The 14,706-nt window shown below is 45.4% G+C and overlaps 1 protein-coding gene across 9 annotated transcripts in view; it reads right to left on the bottom strand.

Moving 5' to 3' along the window:
• LOC111236872 (receptor-type tyrosine-protein phosphatase mu-like) overlaps positions 1 to 14,706 on the bottom strand; it is a 113,826-nt gene that overhangs the window by 71,044 nt on the left and 28,076 nt on the right. For 5 of the 9 annotated variants that reach the window (XM_022765762.1, XM_022765763.1, XM_022765766.1 and 2 more), the window contains exons 3-7: positions 8,571 to 8,729; positions 8,307 to 8,416; positions 6,009 to 6,087; positions 5,357 to 5,472; positions 4,918 to 5,116 (exon numbers count right to left, since the gene is read on the bottom strand). In XM_022765762.1, coding sequence (XP_022621483.1) covers positions 4,918 to 5,116; positions 5,357 to 5,472; positions 6,009 to 6,087; positions 8,307 to 8,416; positions 8,571 to 8,729 — 663 coding nt within the window. The remainder of the gene's footprint in view (positions 1 to 4,917; positions 5,117 to 5,356; positions 5,473 to 6,008; positions 6,088 to 8,306; positions 8,417 to 8,570; positions 8,730 to 14,706) is intronic. The other 4 variants (XM_022765764.1, XM_022765765.1, XM_022765768.1 and 1 more) reach the window with 1 other exon arrangement.

The raw sequence follows: 14,706 nt of genomic DNA, 5'->3' as shown, positions 1-14,706 counted from the left end.
GAATTAAATCCAGATTATTAACAATAAGAACCCGACCCTGTAAGACAATTTAGGTTAAAAATCCTATTTCCACTTCTTAGCCGACCTTTGACCTTTTCTAAATCATATATCCAGTTTTTTCTTTAGAAACGTTTCATTTCCCTAAAAACACTCCCAGATATTTTAGCCCTCCTGTTCTCCCAGACTAACCCATCTAGGTAGCCTGAGCCGATCCCTCAGCCGTCCCCCACCATGACAGCCTCACTCTTCCCCAGTTCACTCCTACGCTGGAGGAATAGAGCCATTAAACGGGGTTCACGGTGTTCTCAAAAATATCAATATCGTCTGAGAGTTGACCAGGACCATGACTACATCGCAAGATATGAAGCAGAGAGAAAAAGAAGAATAACAACAGAATAACAGCACGAACACTAACAAGAATACAGATATCATACACATTGTAAAAGAGAGGAACTCGATAGGACAAGAAGATACAACATGACCAGACGAGGAAGAACTAAGATAAGAACACCCACTCATAGAACCACACAGAGAAGAGCACTCAATATAACCACACATATATAATATTCCACACACGACCAATGTACACCATAGAGACCTGATCGGCTATGAAACCAAGAGGCATAGACCACAAAAGACAGCATAAACTAACAGATACTGGTGATTACACCAGGTCAAAAGCTCCTTTCTACACAGTCATATTTGAAATCAACCAGATGCTCAGAGCACATGACGCCAGAAGACCCTCCACCAAAACATACAACGACATTACACCACGGACACATTCCGTCACTTCATCAGCCCCTGCCGGCCAGCACACCCAGTAAGTCTGGTCAGATGTGAGCAGACAAACAGCAGCATACACCCCTTCGTACTGGTTGCAGGATTGACAGAAATGCATAATAAGTCCGCTGCAGAGCACGTGACAGCGTCATCCAGAGATTTTCACAGCCCCTTGCCAGAACGCTCACCTCCTTCAACCCCCCCGTACGACCGGGTGATGATCGCCCTCCCTAACCAGACCTCACGGAGCCGCACAGGCCGAATACCGTCTCTTTATGAGTCCTCTGTAATCCCACTCCAGCCTCTATCTCTCTACCTAACTGACAGAAGCTTTTATTTCACCCAAGCTCCCCACCACGCTCTTCCCACTGCCTCATCCCTATATCGGCCTCTTACCCCGTCCATCTCTCTCAACACTCATCACGCGCCCGCACGACCCAGTCTAGGACGAGTTAACAGCAATTCAGCCTCCCCTACCCATTCCTCTTCCCATCTCCTCTCCCAGTCTATACCCCCAATCTATCACCCCTCCAAAAAATAAACTCACTAAACACTCCTGTAATCAGCTGGCGCAGCTCTACCTCCCTCCCCATCATCACCGTGTGCGTCTAGAACTCTCTCCCTGTCCCATCCAAGCCTGGAGCTCTGCCACTCTGCAAACTCATCAGAGCCGCAGACAGTTCAGGAAGAGTTAACAGAGACTTCAGCTTATCATTGTCCTCTTCTTCCACCTGAGGGAGATCAGTGAGGAAACTGCTGCACATTGAAGGGTTCGAAGTGAATTCACTCTTAAACAGATCTGTGTAATAGCTGGCCGCTAGCCTCCTGATCCCATCAGAGTCTGAGATCACAGAGCCGCCACCAGACCGTAAGGAGTAAATCACCTTCCTCTGACGATTCCTCTTCTCCAAGCCAAAAAAAAACTGAGAGGGGGCATCCATCTGTGAGACGTCTAGAAAACGTGACCTGACCAGAGCTCCCTGTGCTGCAATGCCCAGCAGGTTGGCCAGAGCCGACTTTTTGGATTTGAGGGAATCTAAAAGCCCTCGATCTCCTGTAGAATCTTCCAAACCCTGCAGTTCTACCACCTGAATCTCTAGGTCCTGCATAGATCTGGTTAAATCTCTGGTGACATTGCGAGTGAACCTCTGACACAACTGTTTGATCTGAGCTTTGCCCACATCCCACCACTGTTGTACACAATTAAAATCACTCTTACAATGTCTGTGAGCAGCCCAAAAACACTCAAAAGCTGCTCTGAAATCCTTGCTCTGAAGCAATGAGCTGTTAAAATGCCAGTAGGCACTCTGCAAACGCACATTTTGGATTAAAACAGAGCTAAAAACAAGACAGTGGTCAGAGAAACCAACAGGGGTAATGTGACAACTGTTAAAAACGTTCAAACTATGCCTAAAACCGTACAGACGGTCCAACCTGGCCAGAGATATTTTGTTATCTTTGCAGTGACTCCAGGTGTACTGCCTGTGATGTGCATGAAAACTCTGCCACACATCTGACAGCTCATGTGCTTCTGTCAACTGTCTGAACCTGTGTGACGAAGCAGGATGAGGTTCATGGTGGTTTCTATCCAAACTTGGATTTTCAGTGCAGTTAAAATCGCCCCCTAAAAATAAATATTCATCTCCGTTACAGTTCCTGATAGTATTACATAAAATGTCAAGGACTGCTACTCTTTGCACTCCATTGGTTGGAGCATAAACACAGATAAAAACAGCACTAACCCATTCAAACTGAGCTGTGACCTTAAGTATACAGCCTTTAATTACTTCGTCCACAGTGTATGAAGCAGGCAGGAAGCTCCTGGAGAAAACAATCCCCACTCCTCCACTACAGCTGGACTTGTGGCTCAGGATGACCTCCCCAGAACATCCCCTCCTCCAGTCACTCTCAATATCAGGGGTACTGTGTGTCTCCTGAACCATCATGATATCAATATGTTTCAACAATTTAAAGAGAGCAGCCCTTTTACCGTCATCTCTAGCTCCATTAATATTTAAAGTGCCTATCTTAAAGTCACACATGGAGAGAGAGAGGAAAAACACAAGAAAGTAACATAACAGTAAATAAGAAAAATACTTATTGTTAAATATCTTCATGGAGCTCATTGGTTCTGATCTTGTGAACCAGTTTACGTGGTCTGTGGACTTCCTGCTCAGATATAACATCATCCCCTAAATTTGCGGATTTCAAAGTAAGGGGCCTTGCTGATTTAACGAAGAGTTTGAGAACAGGGAAAAAGTTCTCCAATTTTACAAGCCTGTGGCCTTTAGTTTCCCTCAGAAATTTTGTAATGTCATCAGGAGAGTAAAGACTCTGTTGATCGTCGTGTGTCAGTGAGAAGTCACTCTCCGACTCCATTGACTTCCTAACTTTCGGGTTCCCTGCTCTTAAAACCTTTGCTCTGCTCTGAACAGACTCCTGATTTTTTTCCTTTTCTGTGACACCATTAACAAATCATCATCTGACATATCCTCGTCTACAAAAATATCCTCATTATCAGACGACTCACTTTCACTCGAACCTTTATCAGCAGGCTTTGACCTGTCTTCAATCAGAGCTGCAGAATCAGACTCACCCTGACGCTGATCACCTTTTTCAGCCCCCTCATTCCCAGAACAAGCAGGGGGGGCACCATCAGCGGGATCCCCGCCGGGAACGGCAACGCTCGACCCGGCGCTGCCAGCAGATTCAATCGGCCCTGGAGCCGCCGATCCCTCGCCGGGAGCCGGACCCTGAACAGCAGAGACCGGAGTTACCGGAGCTACCGGAACCGGTTCCGGCTCCCGACGAGGGGCCGCCGGCCCCCCAGCAGCAGCAGCCAGCCGCCGCACCCCCTCCCGCTCCGGGTAGGAACGGACCAAATGTCCCTCTGCCCCACAACCGAAACATTTCATGGTGTCCGATGAAGCGTAAACCATATAGTTAAACCCTTCCACCTTAAAATTAAAGTTCAGATTCAGCTCAGTGTTATCTTTCAAAACCACAAACATTTGTCTGCGGTGACACACGACATGTTTTAGCAGGGGAGATTTGCAGCCTAGAGACACCATCTTAATAGGAGACACAAGTTGGCCATATCGAGACAGTGCAGTGGACAGGGTGTCATTTTTAATAAACGGGGGAGCGTTAGAGATTGTGATCCTTTTAGCTGGACTAACCAGCGGGAGGACAGAAACAAAGGTTTCGTGTATAACGACACCTTTCTCCACCACAGCATTGACTTTCTCTGTACTGTCTAAAAAGATCACAATCGCTCCGTGCATGCGGGAGGCAGACTTCACACTCCCGCATCCCACCACGTCTCCACGGAGCAGTTGACAGCCGGCACCAGTTTGATAGCATGCCGGCGTGTCAGCTTCTCATACTCCACACCACCCTCCACCACGGGCATACTGCCCCACCGTGCCGGTAAACCGGCCACCAAACCAAACTACACCCCAACTACAATTAGTGACAAACTAGAGGAACTATGTGAAAGAAAAAGAAACACATAAAACAGATAGAAAAAGGCAGAAAAACCTCAAACACACCAACGCTCACTCACCACGCTCTCACTCACTCCGCCATTCACTCAGAGAGAGAGAGAGAGAGAGAGGGACAGAGAGCGGGAGAGAGAGAGAGGGACAGAGAGAGGAGAGGGAGAGGGACAGAGAGAGAGAGAGGGACAGAGAGAGAGAGACAGAGAGAGAGAGAGAGAGAGAGAGAGAGAGAGAGAGGGAGAGGGACAGAGAGAGAGGGAGAGAGGGACAGAGAGAGAGAGAGAGAGAGAGGGATAGGGACAGAGAGAGAGGGACAAAGAGAGAGGGACAGAGAGAGAGAGGGACAGAGAGAGAGAGAGGGACAAAGAGAGAGGGAGAGAGGGACAGAGAGGAGAGGGAGGGAGAGAGAGGGAGAGGGACAGAGAGAGAGGGACAGCGAGAGGGAGGGAGAGAGAAAGAGGTAGATCCTCACTGACTTATCCTCCAGTCACAATAAAACATAAATAACATGAAATAATGACATTATGAATCCCATTTAAAGAGTTTTAAAGCTGCATCTATCCATCTATCATCCGTCCATCGAAATGATAAAAACAATAATGAAGGAAGCAGCCAATCAGATGGCAGCACTCACGTTTGACAGTGAGGTCAGCGTACGAGGACACGCCCACACCTCGCTCTGATTGGGCGATGCAGCGATAGCGTCCGGAGTCACCTTTGGTCGTGTTCTCCACATCGAAACTTGCCACGTAACGCCGTGTGTTCACCGGTTTGGTTTCCCTGACGACCGCCTGACGACCAGCCATCCCCTGACGACCAGGAAACAGGAAACACTTCATACAGTCACACATACATATGAACAGTTACATACAGATATTAAAATTCAAAAAGATCAACAACAGAATAAAACATGTAACAGTAACAACAATATGACTGAACGCATATATACATGTGTATGTGTATATGTGCACAGTATATATGTGTATACCTATATATATAAATCACATATACATAAACATTTGAATTAAATATACCAGTATTGACCAGTATTGATCAGTATTGATCGTGTGTACCTGCAGGTAGAGCAGCAGGTTGCTCTGTGGTTGTCCGTTGACAGTGCAGTGAAATGTTGCCGTCTGTCCCGCGTTCACCTCCACACCTTTAATGTGCAGGAAGTGTGGCGTGCTGCCTGAACACACACAGAGGTCAGAGGTCACACACTAATGACAACATTACCTGGCTGTTACCACCGTTAGGAATCAGGACCAGGTAAGTCGCCATGGTAACAGGTAACCTTTTCCCGTGATGTCTTGAGCAAGGCAGCGAAAAAACTCAGGGATCCAATCAGAAAATGGAGGCAGGTGTGTGTGTGTTTGTGTGTGTGTGTGTGTGTGTTTTTAATGTTCATATAACAAAGCAACATCAAAATGCAGGTAGATAAACAGACGGATGGATCAAAGTCCATGCTAATCAATTTATATCTTAATTAGCTCCCCTGTCTCCACACACACACACACACACACACACACACACACACACACACACACACACACACACACACACACACAAAAAAAAACAGACTGACCTTGATTCTACGATGCCAGCTCAACTTTTAATATCGTTATCCAATTAAGTAGCCAAACCTCGTTAACCAATTAGGAACCTGTTCTACGAGGGGGCGGGGCCTTCCTTTATGTGCGTGTGTGTCCGTGTGTGTGTACTTACTGCACTGGTGTCCCTGCAGCGTGATGTCCTTGATGGCCAGAACTCCTCTCTGTCCGTTGCTGATGGCCTCAAACACCACCTGACACACACACACCAACATCTGGATCAAGGTTCTCACAAACACAAACCAACATTGGGAACAAGGTTCTCTCTCTCTCTCTCACACACACACACACACACACACACACACACGCACACATCTGCATCAAGGAACTTTATTGTTTACAGCTGTCTCCTGTTGTTAAAATAAAGCTTCAGCATTTTTCTCTGTTCTGCTTCTAATGTGTGCACCTGAGTGAGAGAGTGTGTGTGTTTGTGTGTGTGTGTGTGTGTGTGTGTGTGTTCACATTCCACAGTCTTATCGCCATGGAAGCCAGTGGCACAGACATCCTGTTGGCGTCTAGAGACAGGAAGTTCTCCCTCCATCTGCAGACTCAAACTGACTGACCCCCCCCCCCCCCCCCCCCGGTTTATTCCATTCAGCTCTGACTCCTCTTCCCTCCATTCTTCTTCTCTCCTTCCTGTTGCGTCTTTGTTGATCCTTTCTTTCTGTCTCTTGAAATCACTTCCTGTCTGAAGTGAAAAAGTGAATAGAGGGAGGCGTCACGTCTGAGTGGAGCCGCTGATAAACGCTTCTGCACAACCAGTAAATGTAAATACAAATATAAATATAAATATAAATATAAATATAAATATAAATATAAATATAAATATGAATATACATATACATATAACCCCCTTACCCCCAGATCTATACACATCTGTCAAATCTATTTTGCAGTCTCAAAACCCGTCTCAAAACTCTAACATTTCTACTGAAACGAGCTCTCCCTCTCTCTCTGTCTCTCTCTCTCTCTGTCTCACTCTTTCTCTCATTAACTCCATCTCTCTAACGAGATGGATCTGTCGTTGCCATGGTGATGCAACTAATTAGTGACGCCTGCTGTGATGATAGGACAGCTGTAATTGCAGCCTGTTCACAACCCATAACACCTGTGTGTGTGTGTATGTGTGTGTGTGTGTGTGTGTGTGTGTGTGTGTGTGTGTGTTTATGATTGGCTGTATTGTTCTGAATCAGTTTCTCTTCTTCTGTAGTAAAAGCAGACGGTTCAGCTGGAGGTTCCACTTTAGCCCAAAAAAAAAGCTGTGTGCAACCCCCCATCTACTTAGAGCTGATGACATATCGACTGGTGCCCCCCCCCCCCCCCCACACACACACACGGATTCCTGCCAACAGTTCTCTGTGATGTCTTTGAAAACTCATGATGACACTGATAAATGATATCATGTAACAACTTGACCCCCCCATCATGAGTGTGGGGGGTGGGGGGTTCCGACCCGGTGCTGATAATGACAGCCACACTGGGCAGTGGTGAAGCTGTGATGCTGGGTGAAGAGGTTAAAGGTCAAACGTCATGAAACATACTGACCTTCATGTTTGTATGACATCACTCATCAGCTGTTCATCATAACACACTGACATGAGGAGTGTGGACTGAACAGCTGATGAGGTGAGCTCTGCACTCCACTTCTTTTCTATTCAGTTCTATTTTGTGTTGCAGGTGTCGACAGGAGAAAAAGATCTTTTTTGGCACAAGAACGTTCCCGTGGTGAGAGAGCTTCACCTCCTAATGCTGTAGTGTGTGTGTGTAGCTGCAGCCCTCATATGGTTTAGAGATGACAGAGCTTTTAAAGCCACATTGAAGAGCTTTCAATATGGATCAACCACATCCAGAATGTGTGTATGTGTGTGTGTGTGTGTGTGTGTGTGTATGTGTGTGTGTGTGAGTGTGTGTGTGTGTGAGTGTGAGTGTGTGTGTGTGTGTGTGAGTGTGTGTGTGTGTGAGTGTGAGTGTGTGTGTGTGTGTGTGTGTGTATGTGTGTGTGTGTGAGTGTGTGTGTGTGTGAGTGTGAGTGTGTGTGAGTGTGTGTGAGTGTGTGTGCTGTTCTTGACTCAAACAGTGATCTTACATTTGGGATGTTTGGCCTGATTATTAATATCTGCAGCTTCATAGATTAAAAGTTAGTTTTTTGCTTTTATTGTGAAGGAACAGTGAGAGAGACAGGAAGTTAGGGAAGATAAATAGAAAGACAATGAGAGAGAGAGGACGACCTGGGTTAGGGTTAGGGTTAGAACTGAGCCTGAATGGTATGAGCTCGACCAGGTGAGACACAAAGCTGCAGGTCTTGTGACTGATGTCAGATCAGACTTGATCAGCTGATTATTAAAGGACTCAGATCAGGGCCACTAAATCCTGATTGGGAACTCCCTAATACAGGTGTGTGTTTGTGTGTTACCTGGTAGTAATTAGGCCAGAAGGTGGACACAGCTAGCTCCACCCCCTTCCAGTTGTGGTAGGCGGGGCCTGATGAGTTAAATACCGGAACTCCCAGAGGACTGTGGTTCTCTGCAGGAAACACAAACACTATCAATCACAGCTGAGAGCACAGCCTCCACAAAATCACACCTGATTTCAGAGTGTAGTAGTATTCTGTATTATTGGTAGAGTAGTACTGTAGTACTGTGTGTAATACTGTAGTACTGTGTTGCAGTATTTGTACCTTTGATGTAGACGTTGAGCCCTGCCCCCTCACGCCCCCCCCCCTGGTAGAACATGAAACTGACGCAGTGTGTGTCGTTCTCTTTGAGGGGGGGCAGCAGCAGCTGAGCGCGCTGACCACCATGACGACCTGACGTGTTCACAAACAGGAAGGAGGAACCTGCGGACAGGAAGTGGCACCTCATTAACAAACACAAGACAAAATAATTATAATTATAATAAACAGGGAATGAAGAAAATAAAACTTTTATCACTTGTTGATGTTTAACAGGAAACACAATTGACGAAATAAAAGACTCTCAATGGTGTATTAGAGCAGCAGTGTGTGTGTGTGTGTGTGTGTGTGTGTGGGTCAGCAGATCAATGGTCCTTGAGGAGAATCGATTAGAAAAACAAGACTTTTAATCATGGCAGAGAAAAGGAGGAAGAGTGAGTGAGGACAATAAACACTGATGAAAAGAGAGAGAGAAGAATCTTTACTGATGACTTTCTTCGTGTGTCAACATGAACACGTGTGTTTAGATCACCTGATTAAACCCCTCTTCTTCTTCTTCTGTCTGAACGTCAGTGTTCTCTTTCAGGTCAAACACATTTCTGAGGATTGTCCCGACTCGTTCAGTCATGTCTGTGTGTGTGTGTGTGTGTATATACCAGCGGTTTCCTTAGCAACTGAGGAATGTTGTAAAACAAACAGCAGAGTGTGTGTTCATGTTTTCTGGTATAAACTATATTTACCCCTGGAATATCAGGAACATGTGGAACAGTCAGAGATACAGTAACTGATCCTGAAACCTGGACTCACCAGGAACCAGTTTGAGTTTGACCCCTGACTCATCAGAGTTTAATGTTTCAGTCCAGGAGCATCAGAGTCTCTGAGCAGTTATTTCCTGGTTATCCCTCAGGTTCTCCCTCATGTTCTGTCTAAGGTTCACTCTCAGGTTCTCTCTCAGGTTCTCCCTCATGTTCTGTCTAAGGTTGACTCTCATGTTCTCTCTAAGGTTGTCTCACAGGTTCTCTGTAAGGTTCTCTCTAGGTTCTCTCTAAGGTTCTCTCTCATGTTCTCTCTAAGGTTGTCTCTCAGGTTTTCTCTAAGGTTCTCTGTAAGGTTCTCTCTCATGTTCTCTCTATGGTTGTCTCTCAGGTTCTCTCTAAGGTTCTCTCTCATGTTCTCTATGAGGTTCTCTCTGAGGTTTTGTCTCATGTTCTCTCTCATGTTATCCTCAAGGTTCTCTCTCATGTTCTCTCTACGTTCTCTCTAAGGTTCTCTCTCGTGTTCTCTCTAAGGTTGTCTCTCAGGTTTTCTCTAAGGTTCTCTGTAAGGTTCTCTCTCATGTTCTCTCTATGGTTGTCTCTCAGGTTCTCTCTAAGGTTCTCTCTAATATTCTCTCTGAGGTTTTATCTCAGGTTCTCTTTAAGGTTCTCTCTAAGGTTTTCTCTGAGGTTCTATCTCAGGTTCTCTCTTATGTTCTCTTTAAGGTTCTCTCTCAGGTTCTCTTTAATGTTCTCTCTAAGGTTGTCTCTTAGGTTCTCTTTAATGTTCTCTCTAAGGTTCTCTCTAATATTCTCTCTGAGGTTTTATCTCAGGTTCTCTTTAAGGTTCTCTCTAAGGTTTTCTCTGAGGTTCTATCTCAGGTTCTCTCTTATGTTCTCTTTAAGGGTCTCTCTCAGGTTCTATTTAATGTTCTCTCTAAGGTTGTCTCTTAGGTTCTCTCTAAGGTTCATTTTAATGTTCTCTCTAAGGTTCTCTCTCAGGTTCTCTTTAAGGTTCTCTCTAAGGTTTTCTCTGAGGTTCTATCTCAGGTTCTCTCTTATGTTCTCTTTAAGGGTCTCTCTCAGGTTCTATTTAATGTTCTCTCTAAGGTTGTCTCTTAGGTTCTCTGTAAGGTTCTTTCTCAGGTTCTCTCTCATGTTCTCTCTATGGTTGTCTCTCAGGTTCTGTCTGAGGTTCTCTCTCATGTTCTCTCTCATGTTATCCCTGAGGCTCTCTCTCATGTTCTCTCTGTGGTTCTATCTCAGGTACTCTCTCATGTTCTCTCTGAGGTTCTCTCTCTTGTTCTCTCTAGGTTCTCTCTAAGGTTCTCTCTCATGTTCTCTCTAAGTTTGGCTCTCAGGTTTTCTCTAAGGTTCTCCGTAAGGTTCTCTCTCATGTTCTCTCTATGGTTGTCTCTCAGGTTCTCTCTAAGGTTTTCTCTGAGGTTCTCTTTAAGGTTCTCTCTCAGGTTCTCTCTCATGTTTTCTCTCTGTAAGGTTCTCTGTAAGGTTCTCTCTCAGGTTCTCTGTAAGGTTCTCTCTCATGTTTTCTCTCTGTAAGGTTCTCTCTAAGGTTGTCTCTCAGGTTCTTTCTCAGGGTCTCTCTCATGTTCTCTCTATGGTTGTCTCTATGGTTGTCTCTCATGTTCTCTCTGAGGTTCTATCTCAGGTACTCACTCATGTTCTCTCTGAGGTTCTCTCTCATGTTCTCTTTAAGGTTCTCTCTCAGGTTCTCTTTAAGGTTTTCTCTGAGGTTCTATCTCAGGTTCTCTCTTATGTTCTCTCTAAGGTTCTCTCTCAGCTTCTCTTTAAGGTTCTCTCTCAGGTTCTCTGTAAGGTTGTCTCTCAGGTTCTCTCTAAGGTTCTCTGTAAGGTTCTCTCTCAGGTTCTCTGTAAGGTTGTCTCTAAGGTTCTCTCTCATGTTCTCTGTAAGGTTGTCTCTCAGGTTCTCTGTAAGGTTCTCTCTCATGTTCTTTCTATGGTTGTCTCTCAGATTCTCTCTGAGGTTCTCTCTAAGGTTCTCTCTGAGGTTCTCTCTCATGTTCTCTCTGAGGTTTTCTCTCATGTTCTCGCTCATGTTATCCCTGAGGTTCTCTCTCATGTTCTCTCCAAGGTTTTCTCTCATGTTTTCTTTCAGGTTCTCTCTCAGGTTCTTTCTCATGTCCTCTGGTTGTTGTTGTGTTGCTCAGTGTGGGTGAGTGTGTGCGTGTGTGTGTGTGTGTGTGTGTGTGGGACTGAGGGACACTGTGCTCAGGTGATGTGATCTGAACGTGCACCTGAGCAGAATAATTGAATTTATCTTAACAATGGTCAGTTATTAGTTGATTGATTATTGATCGATCGGCAGAGACTGAAGCTGTAAGACAGAAAAATATCTGCTGCTGTTCACACGTTTACACACAAACACACACATCTTATTCGTGTCTTGGCGTCTCTCCCTCTTGTTAGCCTCCCGCCCCCCTCTCACCTGTCGGCCAATCACAGAAGACCCCTGCCATCTGTAAAACCAATCACATCAAACCCAGCTCGCACACAGATGGTAGGGGGTAATTCTATTACCAGAGTTATATTGAGACGTGATGAGAGGCAGCTGCAGCGTATTGAGAAGATTTACACACATGCACACACACAAACAGGACGTGTGTGTGTGTGTGTGTGTGTGTGTGTGTATGTGCCCTCCTGCTCTCTGTGATTTCTGGATGTTAAAATGTCTGAAAACACGTCGATACAAACATCAAACTGTTCTTCATTTTAACAGGAAATGTGTTTAAAGGGCCAGTTCCACTTTTACTGATCAGCTGATTTACATGTGGTAAGAAGAGACTGTACATGTTCACACATGTCCCAGTCTTTGTGCTAAGTTAGGTTAACAGTTTCCTTCTTCTCCAAGGCTTTGTGCTAAGCTAGGCTAACAGTTTCCGTCTGGTTCCAGTCCTTGTGCTAAGCTAAGCTAAGCTAAACACACCCTGGCCCTGCTGTATCTCTGCACACAGACATGAACCTGACATCCATCTCAACAACAACAAGAGGATTTTACCCAAATGTCAGAGTGTTTAGATCAAGCAGTCGGCCAATAGAGAGCCGTCGTGTCAGTGTGACCTCTCCTCTGATTGGTTGGATTTCAGTCACAGTTGCTCTGAGTGTTTAAACTCCCTGAATGAGGCTTGAATTGGTTTTGGCAGGAGACTGATAGTGGCTTCATACAGACTGGACACACACACACACACACACACACACACACACACACACACACACACAGACATACACACACACACACTCAGAGCCATGTCATGTTCAAAGGCTGGGTGAATCTCCTGCATGCCGACACGCTGATAAACCCTTTAACACAGTAATTAACCCAGACACACCAACACACACACAAATACACACTCACTCAGTTTTTTATTTATCTGCCAAACAAAGTCCACAACTTCAAACTCTCCCTCTCTCTGTTTCCTCCTATGTCTCTCACCCTCATTCACCCTCCACACTTTTACTGTTTACCTGTCGGCATAACAGCAGCTGTGTGTGTGTGTGTGTGAGTGTGTGTGTGTGTGTGTGTGTGTTGTGTTTGTGTGTGTATGTGTGTGTGTGTTGTTTACAGCAGTTTGTATTTTTTTGAAAAGTGGTTCTGACCTCAAGGTCTCTTTGACACAGAAAGGCATTGTGAGTTATCACACAACAGACAGACAGACAGAGAGAGAGAGAGAGAGAGAGAGAGTGTAGTGTATGTATTTGCCTTCAAGCTTCACCGTGTGTGTGTGTGTGTGTGTGTGTGTGTGTGTTTACTGTGTGTGTTTACTGTGTGCAGCTGGCACTGAGCTGATAACAGCCCTATTAGAAATATTAATATACCCTGAACCCCACAGAGACACACACACACACACCAAAGGCATCTGTGTGTGTGTGTGTGTGTGTGTGTGTGTGTGTGTGTGTGTGTGTGTGTGTGTGTGTGTGTTCCCTTTGGTCATCCCTTATTGGAGCAAATCAATTAAAAGCCTGAGACCAAGGAGTTTCATTGGTCGACAGCTGTGACTGACAGTCGGTGTCCTGTTCGAGAGACCGAGACTGAAGAAACACGGAACAACCAGAGAACTGCAGGATAACCTGCACGCACCAGAGACGATAACCAGAACAGAAAAACAACCAGAGACCAGAACAGAAGAAGAACCAGAGACCAGAGACCAGTGCAGAAGAAGAACCAGAGACCAGAGACCAGAAAAGAAGAAGAACCAGAGACTGTGACAGAAGAAGAACCAGAGACCAGAGACCAGAAAAGAAGAAGAACCAGAGACTGTGACAGAAGAAGAACCAGAGACCAGAGACCAGAAAAGAAGAAAAACCAGAGACCGGGACAGAAGAAGAACCAGAGACCAGAGACCAGAACAGAAGAAGAACAAGAGACCAGAACAGAAGAAGAACCAGAGAACAGAGAACAGAAGAAGAACCAGAGACCAGAACAGAAGCAGAACCAGAGACCAGAGACCAGTGCAGAAGAAGAACCAGAGACCAGAGACCAGAAAAGAAGAAGAACCAGAGACTGTGACAGAAGAAGAACCAGAGACCAGAGACCAGAAAAGAAGAAAAACCAGAGACCGGGACAGAAGAAGAACCAGAGACCAGAGACCAGAGACCAGAACAGAAGAAGAACAAGAGACCAGAACAGAAGAAGAACCAGAGAACAGAGAACAGAAGAAGAACCAGAGACCAGAACAGAAGCAGAACCAAAGACCAGAACAGAAGAAGAACCAGAGACTGGGACAGAAGAAGAACCAGAGACCAGAACAGAAGAAGAACCAGAGACCAGAACAGAAGAAGAACCAGTGAACAGAGAACAGAATAGAAGAACTAGAGACCAGAACAGAAGAAGAACCAGATGTGGACAAACAAAAAACAAGTGATGTGTGGGTAAGGAACAGGAACAAAACCTGCAGTAGAACCAGGTGTCTACAGGTGAAGAACCTGCAGCAGAAATAGGTGTCTACAGGTAAAAAAGTGAACCAACCAGAAGCTGTCAGGAAACAGAACATTGAGGAGGACTGATGTGGATTCTGGCCTTAACCTGGATCAGAGGACCAGGAGTGGATGGTGTTGACACTCATTGAATGTACAGTATGTAGACGTTATTAGCTTCACCTGTACACTGACATTAGCAGCATTAACAGTCAGCTAATAGCAGACTAATGACACAGCAGTGATGTCATTGTTTTTGTTCTGACATCTGACCTCTGACACGACCGTCTGCAGGTTAAACAGCTGCTGTAAAACCTTTGAGGCAAACTCACAAAGACCAGAGTCCAGACTCTGCAGAAAAACCAGCTGTTAACGAGTCAGGAAGTCAGATAGCCTGAAACACTGTGTGTGTGTGTGTGTGTGTGTGTGTGTGT

The sequence above is a fragment of the Seriola dumerili genome, unplaced genomic scaffold (genome assembly GCF_002260705.1).
Source record: "Seriola dumerili isolate Sdu_G_001 unplaced genomic scaffold, Sdu_1.0 BDQW01000741.1, whole genome shotgun sequence".
Taxonomy (NCBI): domain Eukaryota; kingdom Metazoa; phylum Chordata; class Actinopteri; order Carangiformes; family Carangidae; genus Seriola; species Seriola dumerili.
Note: the sequence above shows the minus strand (reverse complement) of the source record. Positions and strands in the feature narration are given on the sequence as shown.